Source organism: Bombina bombina, chromosome 4, assembly GCF_027579735.1.
Source record: "Bombina bombina isolate aBomBom1 chromosome 4, aBomBom1.pri, whole genome shotgun sequence".
Classification (NCBI taxonomy): domain Eukaryota; kingdom Metazoa; phylum Chordata; class Amphibia; order Anura; family Bombinatoridae; genus Bombina; species Bombina bombina.
The window spans coordinates 116,184,968-116,208,807 of NC_069502.1; the positions used below are offsets into that span (position 1 = coordinate 116,184,968).

The following is a 23,840-nucleotide window of genomic DNA, read 5'->3' on the forward strand; positions in this document are numbered from 1 at the left end:
TACACAAAGCCGAAAGTGTTTAATACCCCTTTAAGCTTGTTACAGATACGTATGTGTCTCATTTGATAACCATAGGCCTTTGGTGCATATTGATCAGTTTCACTCATTTGTCAATATACAAAGATATTACTAATGTGATGCCCACTTTGTTTAAAATCTGTTTTTCTTATACATGAATACATTTTAGATTGTCCCTTATTCCAATACAAATGTCTTATATGTTTAATAAATGTGAAAGTAACAAATTACAAAGCAGTGTAACTGTACAGTACATGGTTTTTGTCCATCCTGTTTCATTCCACAATATTGTCATTGTTGTTATACAGATGTCATCAGAATTGTGGCAGTGAACACCTATTGTTAATGACTTACCCTAACCTTTACAGCACTAGGTGGTATAGTGTTGACCCCCTAATTAGGCAATACATTCTACCCTTAAACCATTGATATAAAGAATGACAACCACATAATTAACATACAGCTAGATTACGAGTTTTGCGTTATGAGTGAAAAAGCCTCATAACGCTGCTTTTTCACTACCGCTGGTATTACGAGTCTTGTAGGTACAGCTGTACCGCACACTTTTTTGGCCGTCACGCAACGTAAGTACCGCAGCTTTCCAAAAGTCCTTTTTCAATGGGACTTCCATAGCGCCGGTATTACGAGTTTGCCTGTCCGGCCAAAAAGTGAGCGCTACAGCATATAACTACAAGATCTGTACCGTAAACTGAAAGTCAGTAGTTATGGGTTTTTTTGTTACAAAGCCGTAACATAAAGCTCATAACTAAAGTGCTAAAAAGTACACTAACACCCATAAACTACCTATTAACCCCTAAACTGAGGCCCTCCCGCATCGCAAACACTATAAAACAATTATTAACCCCTAATCTGCTGCTCTAGACATCGCCGCCACGTACAAAATGTATTAACCCCTATTCCGCCGCTCCCCGACATTGTCGCCACTATAATAAAATTATTAACCTCTAAACTGCTGCCCTCCCGCATCGCAAACACTAGTCAAATATTATTAACTCCTAATCTGCCACCCCCAACATCACCGCTGCAACTATATTAAAGTTATTAACCCCTAAACCTAACCCTAAGTCTAACCCTAACACCCCCTAACTTTAATATAATTAAAATAAATCTAAATAAAAATTAATATCATTAACATAATAATACCTATTTAAAACTAAATACTTACCTGTAAAATAAACCTAAGCTAGCTACAATATAACTAATAGTTACATTGTAGCTATCTTAGTTGTTATTTTTATTTTACAGGTAAGTATGTATTTATTTTAACTAGGTAGATTAGTTATTAAATAGTTATTAACTATTTACTAACTATCTAGTTAAAATAAATACAAATTTACCTGTAAAATAAAACCTAACCTGCCTTACACTAAAACCTAACATTACACTACAATTAAATAAATTACATTAATTAAATACAATTAACTAAATTACAAAAAAATAAACACTAAATTACACAAAATAAAAAAGAAATGATCAAATATTTAAACTAATTACATGTAATCTAATAGCCCTATCAAAATAAAAATGCCCCCCCCAAAATAAAAAACCCCCTAGCCTAAACTAAACTGCCAATGGCCCTTAAAAATGTAAAATAAATACAAACAACCCCCCAACAGTAAAACCAATCACCCACACAACCAAACCCCCCAAATAAAATCTAAAAAAACCTAAGCTCCCCATTGCCATGAAAAGGGCATTTGGATGGGCATTGCCCTTAAAAGGGCATTCAGCTCTTTTACTGCCCAAAACCCTAAGCTAAAAATAAAACCCACTCAATAAACCCTTAAAAAAACCTAACACTAACCCCCGAAGATCCACTTACAGTTTTTGAAGACCGGACATCCATCCTCAAGGAAGCCGGGAGAAGTCTTCATCCAAGCGGGCAGAAGTCCTCAACAAAGCCGGGAGAAGTCTTCATCCAAGTGGCAAGAAGTGGTCCTCCAGACGGGCAGAAGTCTTCATCCAGACGGCATCTTCTATCTTCATCATTCCGACGCGGAGCGGCTCCATCTTCAAGACATCCGGCACGGAGCTTCCTCTTCTTTTGAATCCTCTTGAAGAATGAAGGTTCCTTTAAATGACTTCATGCAAGAATTAAAGGTGAAAAAATCAAATCAGCCAATAGGATTGAGCTCAAATTCTATTGGCTGATTGGAACAGCCAATAGAATGCAAGCTCAATCCTATTGGCTGATTGCATCAGCCAATAGGATATTTTACCCTTTAATTCCGATTGGCTGATAGAATTCTATCAGCCAATCAGAATTCAAGGGACACCATATTGGATGACTTCATTTAAAGGAACCTTCATTCTTCAAGAGGATTCAAAAGAAGAGGATGCTCCGCGCTGGATGTCTTGAAGATGGAGCTGCTCCGTGTCAGAAGGATGAAGATAGAAGATACCGTCTGGATGAAGACTTCTGCTAGTCTGGAGGACCACTTCTTGCCGCTTGGATGGAGACTTCTCCCGGCTTCGCTGAGGATTGATGTCCGGTCTTCAAAAACTGTAAGTGGATCTTCGGGGGTTAGTGTTAGTTTTTTTTTTAAGGGTTTATTGGGTGCGTTTTATTTTTAGCTTAGGGTTTTGGGCAGTAAAAGAGCTAAATGCCCTTTAAGGGCAATGCCCATCCAAATGCCCTTTTCAGGGCAATGGGGAGCTTAGTTTTTTTTAGATAGGATTTTATTTGGGGGGTTTGGTTGTGTGGGTGGTGGGTTTTACTGTTGGGGGGTTGTTTGTATTTATTTTACAAGTAAAAGAGCTGATTTCTTTGGGGCAAAGCCCCGCAAAAGGCCCTTTTAAGGGCCATTGGCAGTTTAGTTTAGGCTAGGGTTTTTTTTATTTTGGGGGGGGGGGGGCTTTTTTATTTTGATAGGGCTATTAGATTAGGTGTAATTCATTTAAATATTTGATAATTTCTTTTTTATTTTGTGTAATTTAGTTAATTGTATTTAATTAATGTAATTTATTTAATTGTAGTGTAATGTTAGGTGTTAGTGTTTTATTTCACAGGTAAATTTGTATTTATTTTAACTAGGTAGTAAGTAAATAGTTAATAACTATTTACTTACTAGTCTACCTAGTTAAAATAAATACAAACTTGCCTGTGAAATAAATATAAAACCTAAGCTAGCTACAATGTAACTATTAGTTATATTGTAGCTAGCTTAGGGTTTATTTTACAGTTAAGTATTTAGTCTTAAATAGGAATTATTTAGTTAATGATAGTAATTTTTATTTAGATTTATTTTAATTATATTAAAGTTATGGGGTGTTAGGGTTAGACTTAGGGTTAGGTTTAGGGGTTAATAACTTTAGTATAGTGGTGGTGGTGATGTGGGGGCGGCAGATTAGGGATTAATAATAATAATTAAATAGTGTTTGCAATGCTGGAGTGCGGAGATTTAGGGGTTAATATGTTTATTATTGTGGCGGCGATGTCCTGAGCGGGAGATTAGGGGTTAATAAGTGTAGGTAGGTGGCAACGACTTTGGGGGCGACAGATTAGGGGTTAATAAGTGTAGGTAGGAGGCGGCTACATTGGGGGCGGCAGATTAGGGGTGTTTAGACTTGGGGTTTATGTTAGGGTGTTAGGTTTAAACATAACTTTTTCTTTCCCCATATCAATGGGGCTGCATTACGGAGCTTTACGCTTCTTTATTGCAGGTGTTAGGCTTTTTTTTAGCCGGCTCTCCCCATTGATGTCTATGGGGAAATCGTGCACAAGCACGTAAAACCAGCTCACCACAGCGCTGGTATATGGGTGCAGTATGGAGCTCAAAGGAGCTCAACGCTGCCATATTGCCTGCTAACGCCGAGTTTTTGCAAACCTGTAATAGCAGCACTGTTAAAGGTGAGTGATGGAAATAACTTGCAAGTTAGCAGCGAGGCAGCCATAACGCAAAACTCGTAATCTGGCCGTTAGGTTTTAATGGCCACAGCTATTTTATTAGCTACAACTTAATCATTAACAACGGTATAAATACAACACTAAACATCTTTTAACCCCACAGTGCTTGTCCAGTAACACTTTCTTAAGTGCTACCCCAGGAGGTATTCACTTCAGGAACTACCCTTGAATACAGGCAAGCATCGCTAATGTTTTATAAACCCTAGAAGAAATTCTTAGGGAGAGAGGGAGGGAGCTTCTTTCCATGTGCTATTCCAGAATAAAGAGGTCCTCACTTCCTGAAACCACTTCTTAAATACCCCAGATCACTAACACCTCCCCCTATCTCCATTCAACGCTACAATGTTGCAGTCTGTCTTCCTTGGGGTCAAAAGCCTTTTCTTCCTATTTATTTCATTCAGGGCTGCCTGTCCTGCTGCTACATTATTGTGCTGTGCTTGTGGGGTACGTCGGTGTCTAGCAATAGAACTCTAATAGAAAATTGTGCACACCCAAGGCCCAAGCACTTTTAGCTCACTTGCACCTTTCTCAAAAGAGAGTGGGATATGGCTGCACCTCACTAACAAGGACTACAGAAAGCTAAAATAATTGTTAAGTGTTGCCATGTTTTTCATTCAGAGGAAGATTACTTGGTCTGATCCATTTTCAGCAGGATCAAACATATACTTGAGGAAAATTCTCCTCTATGAAAAGCACAGTTGGGGGTCGATTTAAAAAGGGCTGAATAGCCCTTGTTCCCGCGCGAGGCTTCAGGCTCACCGAAAACAGCAGTTATGATGCAGCACTCTAAAGACTGCATAACTTGTCCGCTGCCTCTGAAGCTGCGGTCTTCAATCCACCCGATCCTATACGATCGGGCTGATTGAACCCCCTGCTAGCGGACGATTGTCCGCGAATCTGCAGGGGGCAGCATCTGCTGAACTGCTTGTGCAATGATAAATGCAGACAGCGTATGCTGTCGGCATTCAGCGATGTCTGTCGGACATGATACACTACAGCGTATCATGTCGGACAGACATTGGTAAATCTACCCTTAAGGGTAAAAGAGACTACTTCCAAGTGGGTGAGTGCTCTTCTTGTTGTTAAATTGCCCTTACCAGCCAGTAATCTCATTCTAGGAATGAGTATTGCTCAAACATACATTTTATCTTAGTTTCAAAACAAATATTAACAGCTTAAGTTCACATTTTGCATTCAAAGATATTTGTAACACTTTTAAATCATGTTCTTTCATTAACATTATAACTTTTTTTTTTAATTTATAGTCGTTTTAAGCTAAAAATTCCATGAAGAAATTTTAGTTGAATATAATGTGTTTTCTAGAATATAGCAACACCAAACCACAAAAATCTAAGTATAATAAAGTATATTACTTTTGCAGATGCTGGTTACTTTATGCACTTTGACACTCATTCGGGAAATATTGGTCGTACAGCTCTTCTTGAGTCTAGGATCCTGTATCCAAAGAGGACAGAACAATGCCTGCAGTTCTTTTACAAAATGAATGGAAACCCTAATGACAAACTTATAATCTGGATACGCATTGACGATGGAACTGGAACTGTAAGGACAATGAAGAAAATTCAGACAATTCAAGGTATTCATAACATTTCAACTGGTTCAATAAATTACAGTTAATGTTAAAAACTGAAATTTCATTTGCAAAGAATTTTAAAGATAGTTCTCACTGCACATTACCATGCATCCCAGGATTCTTTGCTCCAATTTTCAGACGAGAAGGTTCAGGGGGAGGAGTTGGTTTGTCTCATGGATGGGGTGATGCAAGTTTTGGAGGTGACTGCTCATTCTGGGGCAGATGAGACTGCTTGTTGGGTAGGGTATTGGTGTTGCTGAAAGGGCCACACTTAGGTGGTCCCAGGTTTCATGTATATAAACTGGGACCAAAAAGGGGAGAAAATGTGGAGTGGTTGCAATTTTTTTAAAACTTGAAATAGGTTCCTTTCAAAATATTTTAATTTGATTTTATTGATTTAAATAGTACATTTTTAGTATGTTTATAATATAGTATTTTAGCAGCTTTGCTTCAAATGTTTTGAAAAGCACATCTATGTTTTACACAAAGAATTTAGGGCTAGATTACAAGTAGCGCGGTATATTTAGTTTTCACAATGGCGAAAACTCTGCTAGAATTAAGATTTTTGCGCTAGTCAGGTTGTGCTGGTATTACAGGTTAAAACATTTTTATTTTGCGCAAGCGGTACCCCGACTAGTGCAAAAATTGGAAATGCGAATATCGTGTGCGCGTTCACATATTCTCCTATAGAAGTCAATGGGGAAAAAAAACCTAACACCCGATTCTCTCGCCCAAACACAATCACATTTTTCGCAATTGTGCTAACTTGATAGGAAAATATGAATATTTAATATTCCAATGTTCTTAAAGGGATATTAAAACCAAATTTTTTCTTTCATGATTCAGATAGAGCATGCAATTTTAAGCAACTTTCTAATTTACACCTATTATCAATTTTTCTTTGTTATCTTGCTATCTTTATTTGAAAAGCAGGAATGCAAGCTATGTAGCCGGCTCATTTTTGTTCAGCACCCTGGATAGCGCTTGTTGATTGGTGGCTACATTTGAACCAAAAATGGGCCAGCTCCTAAGGCAAAAAGAAAAATCTATAACCCACATTGCAAAAATAAGAAGTTAATAAAATATGAAGATTTCCATAGAATCCAAAGATGAAAGATTAACAGGACAACAAATCCCCACACAGATATATCAATCTCCTCATTAGGATATAATTAATATGTTCCATAACTACAGCTCAGTGGGCATCAAGGCAAAGGCTGTGGCTGGCCCCTCATTTCAGTAGTGCCCTTTATGGATGTTTGCAGAAACTGAGGTTTGCAACCATATTTTAAAGGCAATGTTATGCACATTCCTTAAACTGTGAACCACTTTTAACAGGGGACACACAGAGGGGACAGACATGATGCATGTGGAGCCTGGGTCCCACTAGGCCCCCCTGTAGCGATGTTCCTGCTGATTGCAGGACCAGATGGGCCTCCTAGAAGTGTGGGTCCAGTGACTCCAGTCTCAATTGAGACCTGTGAGGTTTCTCTAGTGACACCCTCTCCATGATTCTATATTTTTCCAGCAAAAATGTTGTTAATTTACAAAGTGATCTTGTATACCACACCCATTTACAGTTGCATTCATCTTTTATCACAATAGAGATGAGGTAGGCTCATAGGAGCTTAGGAGCGTGCATGAGTCTTTAGCACTCTATGGCAGTAGTGTTTGCAACAATGTTTATAGTAATGTTATACAATGTTGGAAACACAGCTGCCATACAGTGCTAAAGACACATGCATGCTCCTAAGCTCCAATGGGCCTACCTAGGTTTATTCTTTAACAATACTAAGAAAATACTCTTTAATAACAGCTACCAAGGAGACAAAGCAAATTTGATAACAGAAGTAAATTGAAAAGTTGTTTAAAATTGTATACTCTCAATCATAAAATTTAAAGGGATATAAAACTCAATCTTTTTGTTTCATGATTCAGATAGAGAATGCAATTTTAAGAAACTTTCTAATTTACTCCTATTATCATTTTTTCTTCATTCTCTTCGTATCTTTATTTGGAAAAGCAGGAATGTAAGCTTAGGAGCCGTACTATTTTTGGTTCAGAACCCTGGGTAGTGCTTGCTGATTGGTGGCTACATTTATTCACCAATCAGCAAGAGCTACCCAGGTGCTCAACCAAAAATAGGCTGGCTCCTAAGCTTACATTCTTGCTTTGCAAATAAAGATTATTGTCCCTTTAAATTTATATTCAAAAGCTTCTATTTAGCTTTTTTTTCTACTAAAATATAAAGATTTTCAACATACAAACGTTACTCTTCCATAGGATAAAAGATTTTACAATAAAATGTCTTTTGGTTAACGCATTGAACATCATATAATCCCCTTGTCACAAAGTGTGGTGTAAGAATAAAAATAATGAGAATTGGAATAGAAGAACTGATAAATGCTTATCATAATGATAAATATAAAGACGGAGTATAAAAAAGTTGCAGGGTAACTTAGTTCTCTCACTTTAAAACCTAGCTGTAAATGAAACACCTTCCTTATGTTTATATTTACAGTATATGTCATTAAATGCTATACGGGTTTTTCATTATCTAGCGCTGCGGAACCTGTTGGTGCTCTACAAATACCTGATAATAATACTTATTTAGCCTAATGTATTACTGTTTTCTTTGTCTCTTCATCCAGGTGATCACGATCATAACTGGAAAATTGCTCACGTGACTCTCAATGCCAATAAAAAATTCCGCTATGTTTTTCAAGCAATTCAGGGTGATGATAAAACTTCCAATGGCGGGATTTTACTGGACGATATTACCCTAATGGAAACTACTTGTCCCAATGCTGTATGGACCATCCGTAATTTCAGCCAGATTTTGGCAGGCACTTCAAAAGGAGACAAAATTGCTAGCCCTCGATTTTATAGCCCAGAAGGTTATGGCTATGGCATTAACCTCTTTCCACACGGCCCACTAACTTCTACTTATGTAAATTACACAGGAATATTTTTTCACTTGTGCAGTGGGGAAAACGATGAGGTGCTAGAATGGCCAGCATTAAACAGGCAAGCTATAATGACAGTGCTTGACCAGGACCCAGATATCAAGCTCAGGATGTCCTCCAGTCGCAGTTTCACTACCAACAAGGATCAAGTTATTGCACGTAAGTGTCTTGCGGAGTTATGCAATTTAAAAGGGACATGACACCCAAATTGTTTCTTTTATGATTCAGATAGAGCATACCATTGTAAACAGCTTTCAAATTGACTTCTAGTATAACATTTTCTTTGTTCTCTTTTTTTTTTTTTTTTTTTAATTGAAAAGCAGGGACCTAAGCTGAGGAGTGTGCACGTGTCTGGAGTGCTATTTAGCAGTAGTTTTGAAAAAGCACTAGATGGCAACACTATTTCCTGCCATGTTGTGCTCTTCCACAAAGAATATCATAGGAATGAAGTAAATTTGATAATAGAAGAAAAATTGGAAACTTTTTTTAAACTGTATGCTCTGTCCGAATCACAAAAGAGAAATTGGGGGTTTCATATCCCCTTAGAGGGATATTCTACTCATATGCTAAATCACTTGAAAGTGATGCAGCATAACTGTAAAAAGCTGACATGAAAATATCACCTGAACATTTCTATGTAAAAAAGGAAGATATGTTATCTCACAACTTTCTCAGCTCACCAGAGTAAGTGCTGTGTAAAAAGCTATCTTTCTAACGATTCTGATGGCGGCAAAACTTATAATCGCAAAAAATTGGAAGAAACCCAACACACCACAATGGCAGGCCCTGCTACACTTAATCACTTATTTTAAGTCCATGGAGAATTATGTTTATAATTCACGCCAACAAACTGACTTATGTACCCAGATTTGGGAGCCCTGGGAGACTCTGGGAGAAAACAAGATACTTTCCCTTTAAGGGGTAAGGAATAATGACTGATCATCTTCTCTCGCTCTTCCCTCCCCCCTAAAATTAAACAGAAATCTTAGGCCCATCAGTGGCCATTTGATTACATTGTAAACATGATATTTGTTATAACTATACATTTTAATGTAAACACAAAGTGAGGCTGTATTGTATGTAAACGTTCTTAAGACAGAGGTACCCCAACCGCACTTGATCTATCCATGTATGCTCGTTTCACTGTTAATCCTGTTACTTTTCTTATGAAACCTCAAATATTTAAAAAATAAAAATAAAAAGTTATCTTTCAGTTACTGCCCAGCTGCTGGTAAGAAAAGAAAAAAAATAGGAAGAAATAAACAGCAGCCAATCAGCATCAGAAGTGCTGAGGTCATCAACTCTTTAACTGTGATCTCATGAGATTTCATAGCAAACTTCCTTAAACTGAATAGGGAAATAACATGAGTGTGCACAAGGCTCACTCCCTTGCCTGTCCCGGGACAGACATACTGATTTACTGCTTAAAGTCCTTTACAATGGGGTGTGAATACTTAGGACATTTTGAAGTAAAATATCTTTCTTTTTAACATAGAGATGTTCAGGCCCTCTAAGGAATATAGAAGTCAAAATTATACTTTTATGATTCATATAGAGAGTGCAGTTTTAAAAATATAAACTTTCCAGTTTCTCGGTATTCATTGTAAAAACGTAGGTACATTTCATGAAAACATTCTGCGGTAGGCTCAGGAGTGTGAACGTGTATTGAGCACTATTTGGTAAAAGTGTTTGTAACATTGTATTAATGGTGTACATACAGAGCAAGTTACATGCATGGTCTTGAGTCTACCTAGGTATGCTGTCATAAAAAGCATTTACTGATGCTTATAAATGTCTGTGCTAATGCACATCATGTAGAGATAATAACAGCAGAGAGTCTTTGTTAATATTGACCATCCTTGTAAAACAGCCCTTTCTAGATTGTATTTGTGCTAGTGAAATGTCTTAATTATTTATTTGATCATTTAACAATATGAAATGGTCAGCACAGTCATAAGATGTCATGATCTGTATTGGATCATTTACTTTTCTTACCCTTTGCTTTTACTAAATGCAGATAGCTATATCCTAGTAGAATTATATCAATCTTCATTTTGTAACCTAAAATGCTTAAAACTCATCACTGTTGTACTTGTATATGTAAATATTTCTAATTGTTCATATTGCTGATGGCCTTTAAATCAAAAAAGTAAAAGAGACTGGCCTGTTTTGTTCAAAATTACTTACAGTATTTCAACATTAAAGGGACGTTACTAATATGCTAAATCAGGGGTGTCAAACTGAAATTCATCGGGGGCCACATCAGCAGTTTGGTCACCCTCAAAGGGCCTCAAAGGGCCGGTTGTATAGGACTATATATATATAATATCATGCTGGTGGTATTGATATTTAAAGAGCTAGGGAAGGCTTAGCAATGCATTAGGGCTAACAACTGCTGGCTTCTGCTTATTATGGGCCTCTGGTTGTGGTTTATTATAAAATTAATCAGTGAGTAGAGTAGTCAGTAATAAATTATAGATGGCGCCAGTGCCAGACCCCTCCCTTAAGTTCAGAGACCCCCATCAATATGTGGACAGACAGTGACACAGTGCCCCCCCTCCCCCATCCCCAGCCTGGCCATTCAAGATTTTCCAGCAATCAATCTGTGGACAGACAGCAGTGACAGACAGTGCCCACCCTGGCCCCCCCATCCCCAGCCTGGCCATTCAAGATTCTCCTACCTGGCTGTACTGACGGTCGACACTGTGGACCTGGACTAGTTGTCTGACTCCACTCGTGACTGAGCTACCTGCAGCCTGCTGCCTGTCAAGCGGACGCAGTGGATGGAGTCTGGAGACGTCACGTCAGGCGGCCATGGCTGTATCCCTCTGCTTTCTCCCGCTCTCATTCAGAGTGAGTGACGTCACGTGAGGCAAGTGAGCTGCGCCTGGTCACCAGTCCTCCACTGACACAATCACAATACGCATGCGTGGCGCGGCGTGCACTCACTCGGACCTCCCCCCCATAATGATCAATAGGCAGTATTAGGCTATCTATGCCGGGCGGCCGGGCCAGCACACTGTGGGAGGGAGAGGAGTGGGACGGGAGGCGGCAGTGACAGTCAGTGAGGAGGCACACAGGCAGGCTAGGCAGCAAGTCAGTACTCTGCAGGTGTACTCTGCTATGCATAATAATAATAAGGCGACGGCTACACGGGCCACATGACAAGGTCTGGTGGGCCGGATTCGGCCCGCGGGCCTTGTGTTTGACACCCGTGTGCTAAATCATCTGAAAGTGATCAAGCATATCTGTAACAAACTGAGTAGAACATATCACATGACCATCTCTATGTAAAAATGGAAAATACTTTTCCTCAAAATGTCTTGATCTTACCAGAATAAGTGCTGTGTGAGCGGTTATCCGTTAACTACTGCTATCTGCTTGGTGGGAAAATAAAAGCCAATCAGAGCTGAGTTCACCCTTTGCTTTACTGTGATTCCGACATAATCTTGCCAGATTGCATTATAAACTTCTTTAAACCAAGGAGGGAAATAAAACTCCCTTGCAAGTCACGGGACTAACATCTTGACTGGCTGCTTAGAGTCCTTTTACAATGTAATGTGGCTACAGAGGACATTTTGAGGCAACATTTTTACATAGAGCTGTTGATGTGGTATTCTCTAGTTAGCTTTTACAGATATGCTGCATCACTTTCACGTGATTCTGCCTTTGGGTAACATGTTCATTTAATCAGTCACTTTGGAACAAATGATAATGATCCTAAGTACCTACACACCTTTTAGGTAGGTATAAACATGTATCTACATCTTTTATATTTACTGAAATATTTCCTATGATGGTATGAAATATGTTAAAGATTTAAGATTACCTTAATAATATTTCATGAAACAATAAAATCCATCTTCTACAGATATGAACAACATATCCTATTGGGAGAAACCCTTCCTCACTGGAACTTATGATCCTTCTTGCGATTGTAACAGAAGCGTACATTTTGGATGGAGCACATTTATATCTCATGCTCAATTAAAACGAAGAAGTTTTTTAAAAAATGATGATCTGTTCATTTTTGTGGATTTTGTAGGTATGTTTCCAGAAATAATTAAATAATCTAAGTGCAAGTGTAGACAGCTATTTTATAATGATTTTATATATTCACTATGGTAACAATAATTTGGGTCAGACAACTTTCACTTTTAATAATATGTAACAATAATCATACACAGTATACAGGAATCTGTGGGGCTATTTGTCATTGACAACCCAACAAATATTGTTATGGGTGTGGTTTTTAGTTTATATTCTCTTTTTTTGTTCTTCAATCTTTCTGGAAGACCTTACTCACCTTATCAAGACAGAAGTACCTATTAAGCCTGTTACCACTATACAACCAGCAGCTGATGAGGTTGCTGTTGAGAGGAGTAAACGTTCTGTAGAGAATATAGAAGATTTATGTGATCCGAGCCCTTGTCTGAATGGTGGCATTTGTGTCAATGAAAATGGAAAAGCAAGTTGCAGGTTAGTCATGATACTGGTAACAAAATAAATGTTAAAGGGATAGTAAATACCAAAAATTGTTATTGTTTAAAAAGATTGATAATCCCTTTATTTACCATTCCCCAGTTTTGCATAACCAACACTGTTATAGAAATATACTTTTTACCTCTGTGATTACCTTGTATCTAAGCTTCTGCCGACTGCCTCCTTATCTCAGATCTTTTGACAGACTTGCATTTCAGGCAATTAGTGCTGACTTCACGTGCATGAGCACAGTGTTATCTATATGAAACACATGAACTAACGCCCTGTAGTTGTGAAAAACTGTCAAATGCAGAGGCGGCCTTCAAGGGCTTAGAAATAAGCATATGAGCCTACCTAGGTTTAGCTTTCAACTAAGAATAACAAAAGAACAAAGCATATTTGATGACAAAAGTAAATTAGAAAGTTGTTTAAAATTGCATGGCCTATCTGAATGATGAAAGTTTAATTTGGACTTTACTCTCCCTTTAACTAACCATATGCAGTAAAATCCATTATTAAAGGTAGATTGTCAATAAAGGTCTTAATAATTGTTTAATGAAATTGAACCTAAACCACATCCACTAACAATATTATGTTCCCACTTCACATTAGAGGGCACCCACCCTGTCGGACTCACATATAGATACATTCATCTAAAATCAACTATCATAACATATGTACAAATCTCAAAACTGTCACAACCTATATTTAAATGTCTTATGTCATCACAGAAAGCTAGCCTAGTCCCCAGCCTATAGATCCATTTGGCTTCTTTTTGAAGTAGGACCCTATCATTATTTCCTCCACGACCAGAGGTAATCCCTTTATCTATCACTATAAATTTTAGCGAGTCTATCTCACTGTTGTGTACTGTAGCAAAATGTCTGGCGACATTTGTATCTCTGGAGTAGAAAATATCATCTTGATGCTCCTGTAGCCAGTCCTTTATCTTCTTTTCATTTACCAACAAAAAAAACTGGGCATGAACACCATAGAAGATAAATCACTCATGATTTGCAATTAAAGAAAAATCTAACATCATATGTCTTTTGGTCACAAAAGGAGAATTGTTTGGTGCTGTCCATATGGACACAGTAAACACAGTGTCCACATGGAAAGCTGCCCTTGATCCCTTTGTTTTTCCTTAACCAATCCGAATTGGATAGTCCTCTAACAAACTGACTTTTGACCAGTTTGTCCCTTAGGCTCAGAGCCTTTTTTGCTACCATTAGTGGCCCTTCACCAACCACTTTTTTAATTCTGTTATTTAAAGTCAAGATATGCCAGTTCTTTTTCATTGCAAATCTTATATTGTCCCATTGATTATTGAAACTTGAAATTAATCTTATCTGGCCCTTATCCACCTTTACTTTATCTTTGTATAAGATGTCATCCCTGGATATATTCCTTGCTCTCCAGAGTGCTGCCTTAATACATTTCTTGGAGTAACCCCTTTTATGGAATCTCTCCTTCATCACTGATGTATGGAAGTCAAACTTCGATAATGCAGAGCAGTTTCTCCTAAGGCGAAGGAACTGGCCATACGGAATATCCTTTTTCAAATGTTCCAGGTGGCCACTTCATGCATGCAGTATACTATTTGTAGCATTGCTTTTTCTAAAATTCTCTGGGACAATCGTCTTCCTTTCTTTTCTAAGGGTTAGGTCCAAAAAGGCTAACTCCTTTTCAATAATTTCTGAGGTAAGGAGGATATTCTTGTCATTACAATTAAGGGTGGTGACAAATTCTTCAAACTCGCAAATTGTGCCATCACAAAGGACAAGAAAGTCATCCACATACCTAACCCAAATAAGTACCTTCTCATCAAAAGTACCACTGTGGTGTTCAAAAATGTTGAAAAGCTCCCATGCCCCCAAATGGAGTCATGCATACGTGTAAATACATTGTTTTTTAGAATAAATTCCAACAATGAAAGAACAAACTTGGTATGATCTTTATAAGAAGGGCCCCTCGTATTGAGCAATCTCTTTATTGCTGAGAGACCAACTTGGTGGGGGATCGAGGAGTACAAACCCTCTACATCAAGTGATGCCAGAATTGTACTCTCACTGACTGATACCCCATCAAGCTTCCTTAACAGGTCAGCAGTATCTTTCACATAGGAAGATAGAGTCGACAGGAAAGGACGCAGGTATTTGTCAACATATTCACCAATATTCTCAATAATACTCCCGATTCCCGAGACATTCGGTCTACCTGGGGGGCATGTCATGTTTTTATGCAATTTCGGGAGAACATAGAAAACGGGCATAACGGGATGTTCAGGATACAGGAACTGAAATTCCTTTTGAGTGATCACTCCCATACATCTAGCCTCATTAAGAAGCTTGAAGAGAGAGGTTTGAATCTGGCCCAGTGGATTACTCCCTAGCCTTTCATACTGATTTGTATCATTAAGCTGTCATTTAACCTCATTAACATAAAGGCTTTCATCCATCAGGACCAGATTCCCACCCTTATAAGCGGGCTTAATCACTAGCGCCTAGATTTAGAGTTTTGCGGCCAAAGGGGTGCGTTAGCTACGCGTGCTTTTTTCTGGCCGCACCTTTTAAATACAGCTGGTATTTAGAGTTTACAGAAGGGCTGCTTTAGGCTCCAAAAAAGGAGCGTAGAGCATAATTTACCGCCACTTCAACTCTCGATACCAGCGGTGCTTACGGACGTGGCCAGCTTCAAAAACGTGCTCGTGCACGATTCCCCCATAGGAAACAATGGGACAGTTTGAGCTGAAAAAAAACCTAACACCTGCAAAAAAGCAGCGTTCAGCTCCTAACGCGGCCCCATTGTTTCCTATGGGGGAACACTTCCTACGTCTGCACCTAACACCCTAACATGTACCCCGAGTCTAAACACCCCTAACCTTACACTTATTAATCCCTAATCTGCCGCCCCCGCTATCGCTGACCCCTGCATATTATTATTAACCCCTAATCTGCCGCTCTGTACACCGCCGCAACCTACATTATAGCTATGTACCCCTAATCTGCTGCCCCTAACACCGCCGACCCCTATATTATATTTATTAACCCCTAATCTGCCCCCCACAACGTCGCCGCCAGCTACCTACAATAATTAACCCCTAATCTGCCGACCGCATCTCACCGCTACTATAATAAATGTATTAACCCCTAATCCGCCTCACTCCCGCCTCAATAACCCTATAAGAAATAGTATTAACCCCTAATCTGCCCTCCCTAACATCGCCGACACCTAACTTCAATTATTAACCCCTAATCTGCCGACCGGAGCGCACCGCTACTATAATAAATGTATTAACCCCTAAAGCTAAGTCTAACCCTAACACTAACACCCCCCTAAATTAAATATAATTTAAATCTAAATATAATATAATATTATTTAACTAAATAAATTAACTCTTATTAAATAAATTAATCCTATTTAAATCTAAATACTGATCGGAACAGCCAATAGAATGCAAGCTTAATCTGATTGGCTGTTCGGATCAGCCAATCAGATTGAACTTGAATCTGATTGGCTGATTCCATCAGCCAATCAGAATTTTCCTACCTTAATTCCGATTGGCTGATAGAATCCTATCAGCCAATCGGAATTAGAGGGACGCCATCTTGGATGACGTCCCTTAAAGGAACCGTCATTCGGCGAGTAGGCGTCGGTAGAAGAAAGAAGATTGAAGATGCGGCATCATAGAAGACTTCATCCCGATGATGGACTTCTTCAGCGCCCGCTTGGATCAAGACTTCAGCCCGATGATGGATTTCTTCAGCCGCCGCTTGGATCCAGACTTCAGCCGGAGGATGGACGTCACTCTTCAGCCCCCGCTTGGGCTTTGGATGAAGATTTCGGAGGCTTGGATGAAGACTTCAGAGGACGGATCGGTGAACCTGGTATGGTGAAGATAAGGTAGGAAGATCTTCAGGGGCTTAGTGTTTAGTGTTAGGTTTATTTAAGGGGGGTTTGGGTTAGATTAGGGGTATGTGGGTGGTGGGTTGTAATGTTGGGGGGGGGTATTGTATGTTTTTTTTTACAGGCAAAAGAGCTGAATTTTTTGGGGCATGCCCCGCAAATGGCCCTTTTCAGGGCTGGTAAGGTAAAAGAGCTTTGAACTTTTTTAATTTAGAATAGGGTAGGGCATTTTTTTATTTTGGGGGTCTTTGTTATTTTATTAGGGGGCTTAGAGTAGGTGTAATTAGTTTAAAATTGTTGTAATATTTTTCAAATGTTTGTAAATATTTTTTTATTTTTTGTAACTTAGTTCTTTTTTATTTTTTGTAATTTAGTTAGTTTATTTAAATGTATTTATTTGTAGGTATTGTATTTAATTAATTTATTGATAGTGTAGTGTTAGGTTTAATTGTAGATAATTGTAGGTATTTTATTTAATTAATTTATTGATAGTGTAGTGTTAGGTTTAATTGTAACTTAGGTTAGGATTTATTTTACAGGTAATTTTGTAATTATTTTAACTATTTTAGCTATTAAATAGTTCTTAACTATTTAATAGCTATTGTACCTGGTTAAAATAAATACAAAGTTGCCTGTAAAATAAATATTAATCCTAAAATAGCTACAATGTAATTATTCGTTATATTGTAGCTATATTAGGGTTTATTTTACAGGTAAGTATTTAGCTTTAAATAGGAATAATTTATTTAATAGGAGTTCATTTATTTCGTTAGATTTAAATTATATTTAATTTAGGGGGGGTGTTAGTGTTAGGGTTAGACTTAGCTTTAGGGGTTAATAGATTTATTATAGTAGCGGTGCGCTCCGGTCGGCAGATTAGGGGTTAATAATTGAAGTTAGGTGTCGGAGATGTTAGGGAGGGCAGATTAGGGGTTAATACTATTTCTTATAGGGTTATTGAGGCGGGAGTGAGGCGGATTAGGGGTTAATAACTTTATTATAGTAGCGGTGAGATGCGGTCGGCAGATTAGGTAGGGGTTAATTATTGTAGGTAGGTGGAGGCGACGTTGTGGGGGCAGATTAGGGGTTAATAAATATAATATAGGGGTCGGCGGTGTTAGGGGCAGCAGATTAGGGGTACATAGGGATAACGTAGCTGGCGGCGATGTGCGGTCGGCAGATTAGGGGTTAATAATAATATGCAGGGGTCAGCGGGGGCGGCAGATTAGGGGTTAATAAATATAACATAGTGGTCGGCAATGTTAGGGGCAGCAGATTAGGGGTACATAGGGATAACGTAGCTGGCGGCGGGGTACGGAGCGGCAGATTAGGGGTTAAAAAAATTTAATCGAGTGGCGGCGATGTGGGGGGACCTCGGTTTAGGGGTACATAGGTAGTTTATGGGTGTTAGTGTACTTTAGAGTACAGTAGTTAAGAGCTTTATAAACTGGCGTTAGCCCAGAAAGCTCTTAACTACTGACTTTTTTTTGCAGCTGGAGTTTTGTCGTTAGATTTCTAACGCTCACTTCAGCCGCGACTCTAAATACCGGCGTTAGAAAGATCCCATTGAAAAGATAGGATACGCAAATGGCGTAGGGGGATCTGCGGTATGGAAAAGTCGCGGCTGGAAAGTGAGCGTTAGACCCTTTCCTGACTGGCTCCAAATACCAGAGGGTGGTAAAAACCAGCGTTAGGAGCCTCTAACGCTGGTTTTGAAGGCTACTGCCCAACTCTAAATCTAGGCCTAGGTTATTGGCAGCACTTAGTTCTTTAAGTGCTCTTCTCTCTCTGGGTTCTAAATTATCATCTGTTTACTTGATTGTAAATTTATCAATTTCCTTTTCCATCTGTTTTACAAACAGATTGACCAATGGAACCAAAGACAGAGAAGGCATAAACGTGGATTTGGGTTTAAACGTAGGCTTCTGCCCTTGTATATGTCCTAAAGTGGGTGAGTCCTAAGTATCTCCCTGTTAATTTTCAGCAAGCAGAGACTCAAGATCCCTCAGGCACATCCTCTAGATCTAAACTCAAGGGGATTACTTTTTGGGACTTCATAATTAGAGAGAGAACAATCTTTCTAGCAAAAAGATGGAGATCTTTTATAACCTGAAACGTATCTACCATTGCAGTGGGACAAAAAGAGAGGCCTTTCTTTAATAGTTCAATGTGTGCCAAGTTTAGGGGAAATGAGGACAAGTTGATAATCTGTATTACCTCATCATTGGGATTAACTAGTATCCCCTGCGGGTTCCCCTCCCCCTGGGTTTCCCCCTGTTCTGGCCATATTGATCTCCTCTCCCTCTCATCTGTCTGGTTTGATAATGTTTCTCTCTCATTGGTAACCCATATTAATCTTTTGCTTTTTCCCCTTCTCCTCCTCCTTTTGATAACCATATCAGAGGAGTTTTTTTGGGATGAACCTGTTTCAGAATCAGACATATCTGCCCCCGAGTCATTTGACCCTTTTTTAGACTTATGTACATATACCCTTCCATTCTTATAATCATCCTGATCCCGTCTCAGTTTCCTACATTTCCTTGACTTGATTTCTGGTTTAAGTTTGGAGATGTTACTACTGGTTTGCCCATTTAGTTTCTCAAAGTTAGGGTCAATTTCAAAGTTATTTACCTTAATTAGAGCTTTCTCTGCCTCTATTTTCACTTTTTCAAGAATCTTGCAATTTCTTTTGATCATCATATTCATCAAATCTAAGGAATTTGAGGAGAGTTTCTCATTCCACTCCTCCACAAAGGAGTCCCCTTCCTCATCCTCCCTTGTATTTGCACCTGGATCCAAGAGTAGCCTCAGCCCTCTCAGTACAATCTCCTTGTCAATGTAATTAGCAAAACTAGCATTCTCTGCTTTAATCTTTAACTGCCTGTTCAAATAATACACACTAAATATAGTTATCTCTTCATCATTATTATTAATGCTTCCATTAATGTTATCAATGTGCCCCCGCGTATGCATGCCTCCATTTGGGGGCATGGGAGTTTTTCGACATTTTTGAACACCACAGTGGTACTTTTGATGAAAAGGTACTGATGTGGGTTAGGTATGTGGATGATGTTCTTGTCCTTTGGGATGGCACAATTTGCGAGTTTGAAAAATTCGTGACCACCCTTAATTGTAATGACAAGAATATCCTCCTTACCTCAGAAATTATTGAAAAGGAGTTAGCCTTTTTGGACCTAACCCTTAGAAAAGAATGGACGATGATTGTCACAGAGAATTTTAGAAAAAGCAATGCTACAACTTCCATACATGCTTCCATACATCGATGATGAAGGAGAGATTCCTTAAAAGGGGTTACTCCAAGAAATGTATTAAGGCAGCACTCTGGAGAGCAAGGAATATGTCCAGGGATAACATCTTATACAAAAATAAAGTAAAGGTGGATAAGGGCCAGATAAGGTTCATTTCAAGTTTCAATAATTAATGGGACAATATAAGATTTGCAAAGAAAAAGAACTAGCATATCTTGACTTTAGATGACAGAATTATAAAAGTGATTGGTGAAAGGCCACTTATGGTAGCAAAAAAGGCTCCGAGCCTAAGGGAAAAACTGATCAAAAGTCAGTTTGTTAGAGGACTATCCAATTCGGATTGGTTAAGGAAAAACAAAGGGATCAAGGGCAGCTTTCCATGTGGACACTGTGTTTACTGTGTCCATATGGACAGCACCAAAAAATTCTCAGTGACCAAAAGACATGTGATGTTAGATTTTTCTTTAATTGCAAATCAGAAGGAGTGATTTATCTTCTAGGATGTTCGTGCCTGGTCTTTTATGTTGGTAAAACGAAAAGAATGCTAAAGGACCAGGTACAGGAGCATTGAGATGATATTCTCTACTCCAGAGATACAAATGTCGCCAGACCTTTTGTTACAGTACACAACAGTGAGGTAGACTCCCTAAAATTTATAGTGATAGATAAAGGAATTACCTCTGGCCGTGGAGGAAATAATGATATGGTCTCTACTTCAAAAAGAAGCCAAATGGATCTATAGGCTGGGGACTAGGCTCCCGACAGAGCTTAATGACAAGCTAGAATTTGCTAGCTTTCTGTAATGACATAAGACATTTAAATATAGGTTGTGACAGTTTTGAGATTTGTACATATGTTATGATAGTTGATTTTAGATGAATGTATCTATATGTGAGTCCGACAGGGTGGGTGCCCTCTAATGTGAAGTGGGAACATAATATTGTTAGTGGAGGTTGTTTAGGTTCAACATACTCCCTAGGAATTATGTGATTTTGTTGTAACTATATACATCTTTGAAAATGGGCAATGCTTCAGTATGATATTCATAAGGTGGTGTTGTCCCCTTTAAGAGTATGGAGCAAGGTATTAACTACTCCCTCTGTCATATATATAGTATATTAATAGAACTGTGTTGGTTATGCAAAACTGGGCAAAGATTTTTTTTTTATGACAAATTTCGTTTTCATTCTTTTTCCTATCCCCTGTATCACGTGACAGCTATCAGCCAATCACAGAATCATATAAGTATATACTGTGAACTTATGCGCACGCTCAGGAGGAGCTGGCGCCTCAGACAGTGTGCACAAATTTATAATGTATCTTTATAAAAAAAAATATTTGCAGCGCTTTTCAATTTGTAGAAACAAAAGAGTAACCATTAAAAAAAAACAAATACTGTTGGCTATTTCTCACATTCCAGATACACGGGAATTTCTGAAATTTCTGAAGTTAAAAATGTATTACATTTCGAAAACATGAAAAGATCTTAATATATTAAAATTCATAAACTACTTTTATTTATTGGATAAAATCACAGCAACAAATTTCTAAGCCAAATTCTACACTACTCATATTTTTTTCAGTCAAAAAGATTGTTTGTGTATTTAATTTGAAATATGGCTGAGACGTTTATTTCAGGATTACAGAATGACTGGAGTCCTTTTTTTTTGTTATACAAATGAAATAGTATATAACAAGTAGTTGTATCACTGAATTTACACAAATCTGCCAAAATAATAATACAAAAATAATAATAATTCTGTGGAAAAAGAATAAAATAATTATTTTTAAGTATTTGAAAACCAGACTCTGTCTTTATTGTTTTGTGCTTGTTATAGTTTTTATAAATATACTAAAGTGATTTTATTCCTAATTTTATTCCTGCAGATGCTCTTCTTCCAAGGCATATTTCTATATGGGTGAGCAATGCGAGTCAATACAAGTCCATGCAAACGTTCTTGGAATCATGATTGGAGGAGCTGCAGGAACTATATTTCTGACTATTTCTGTTCTTGCGATAATTCGCAGACGATAAAAGGGAAAATAATATTGTACATCAATAAAGCAACCACAATGCAAAGCTGACGTCAACATTTTACATTTTCATTTACACTCTGGGCAGTATGATGAGCAGTTCCTTTGTAGGCCACTTAGTAAAATCTCATAGACCCAAGATTTCAGAAATTACTAAAATCCAAGTTTCACTTCAACACATTTTGGAAATTCATATTATATATATATAATTATATATATATATATACACACACATACAAATACACAAATACATACACACATATATGCACATATACATACACACAGTCACATTATATACACACACATACATATATACCTTTGAGCTCTTTCCAATCCAGCATGTGATTGTAGACCAGATCATATGCATTTGAATCACTGTAAGAACATTTTTTTCAATAATAAGTGGGGAGCGGGGGGCGGTAGAGGGTGGGACTGATGCACTGCAGACATTTTTTTTTTGAGAGCTCAGAGCGGCAGGGAAAAGATAGGAGGGAGGGAGAGGGGATCCAAGTGGAGGGGAATTAAGGCCCGTGTACATGGGCTTTAGGAGTAGTTTTTTATAATATACTTGTAATGCCAGATTATCCGCTATTCTTTGCACAAGGTTAAGAAAAGTATTACTCACCCTGTGAAATTGGTTGTGCTCCACTTGTAATCTAGCCAATAATCAAAAGTGTAACCTCAGTTTTCTTAATCTTTTGACATAAGGTAGGTTAATAGGTGCTGTCATATCACGTAAAAATTAAAATCTCTGAAAAAGTTATGTTTTCCCAAAAATCATAATTCATTCAGGTGAGCTTTTCAATTTAAATTTTCATTAAAAAAAATGTTTTTTTTTTGTTTTGTTTTTTTATAAATATATCAACTATCCTATCAAAGGGCAAATAGGTTTTCTAGTTAATGTATTATAGGGGGACAAGTTAAATGTTGTATTCAGTTAAAGGGACACTGTACCCAAAAAAATTCTTTCGTGATTCATATTGAGCATGAAATTTTAAGCAACTTTCTAATTTACTCCTATTATCAAATTTTCTTCATTCTCTTGGTATCTTTATTTGAAATGCAAGAATGTAAGTTTAAGATGCCGGCCCATTTTTGGTGAACAACCTGGGTTGTCCTTGCTGATTGGTGGATAAATTCATCCACCAATAAAAAAGTGCTGTCCAGAATACTGAAACTAAAAAAAAAGCTTAGATGTCTTCTTTTTCAAATAATGATAGCAAGAGAACGAAGAAAAATTGATAATAGGAGTAAATTAGAAAGTTGCTTAAAATTGCATGCTCTTTCTGAATTACAAAAGAAAAAATTTGGGTACAGTGTCCCTTTAAATCTACACTCTTATATTAACCCCTTAATGACCACAGCACTTTTCCATTTTCTGTCCGTTTGGGACCAAGGCTATTTTTACATTTTTGCTGTGTTTGTGTTTAGCTGTAATTTTCCTCTTACTCATTTACTGTGCCCACACATATTATATACCATTTTTCTCGCCATTAAATTGACTAAAGATACCATTATTTTCATCATATCTTATAATTTACTATAAAAAAAATATATAAAATATGAGGAAAAAATGAAAAAAAAACACACACTTTTTCTAACTTTGACCCCCAAAATCTGTTACATATCTACAACCACCAAAA

The 23,840-nt window shown here is 37.9% G+C and overlaps 1 protein-coding gene across 1 annotated transcript in view; it reads left to right on the forward strand.

Annotated features, from left to right (window-relative positions):
• MEP1A (meprin A subunit alpha) overlaps positions 1-22,220 on the forward strand; it is a 69,561-nt gene extending 47,341 nt beyond the window's left edge. The window contains exons 11-15 of the mRNA XM_053711140.1: positions 5,328-5,543; positions 8,192-8,665; positions 12,378-12,551; positions 12,802-12,985; positions 22,051-22,220. Coding sequence (XP_053567115.1) covers positions 5,328-5,543; positions 8,192-8,665; positions 12,378-12,551; positions 12,802-12,985; positions 22,051-22,198 — 1,196 coding nt within the window. The 3' untranslated portion in view covers positions 22,199-22,220. The remainder of the gene's footprint in view (positions 1-5,327; positions 5,544-8,191; positions 8,666-12,377; positions 12,552-12,801; positions 12,986-22,050) is intronic.
• The last annotated feature ends 1,620 nt before the right edge of the window (positions 22,221-23,840 follow it).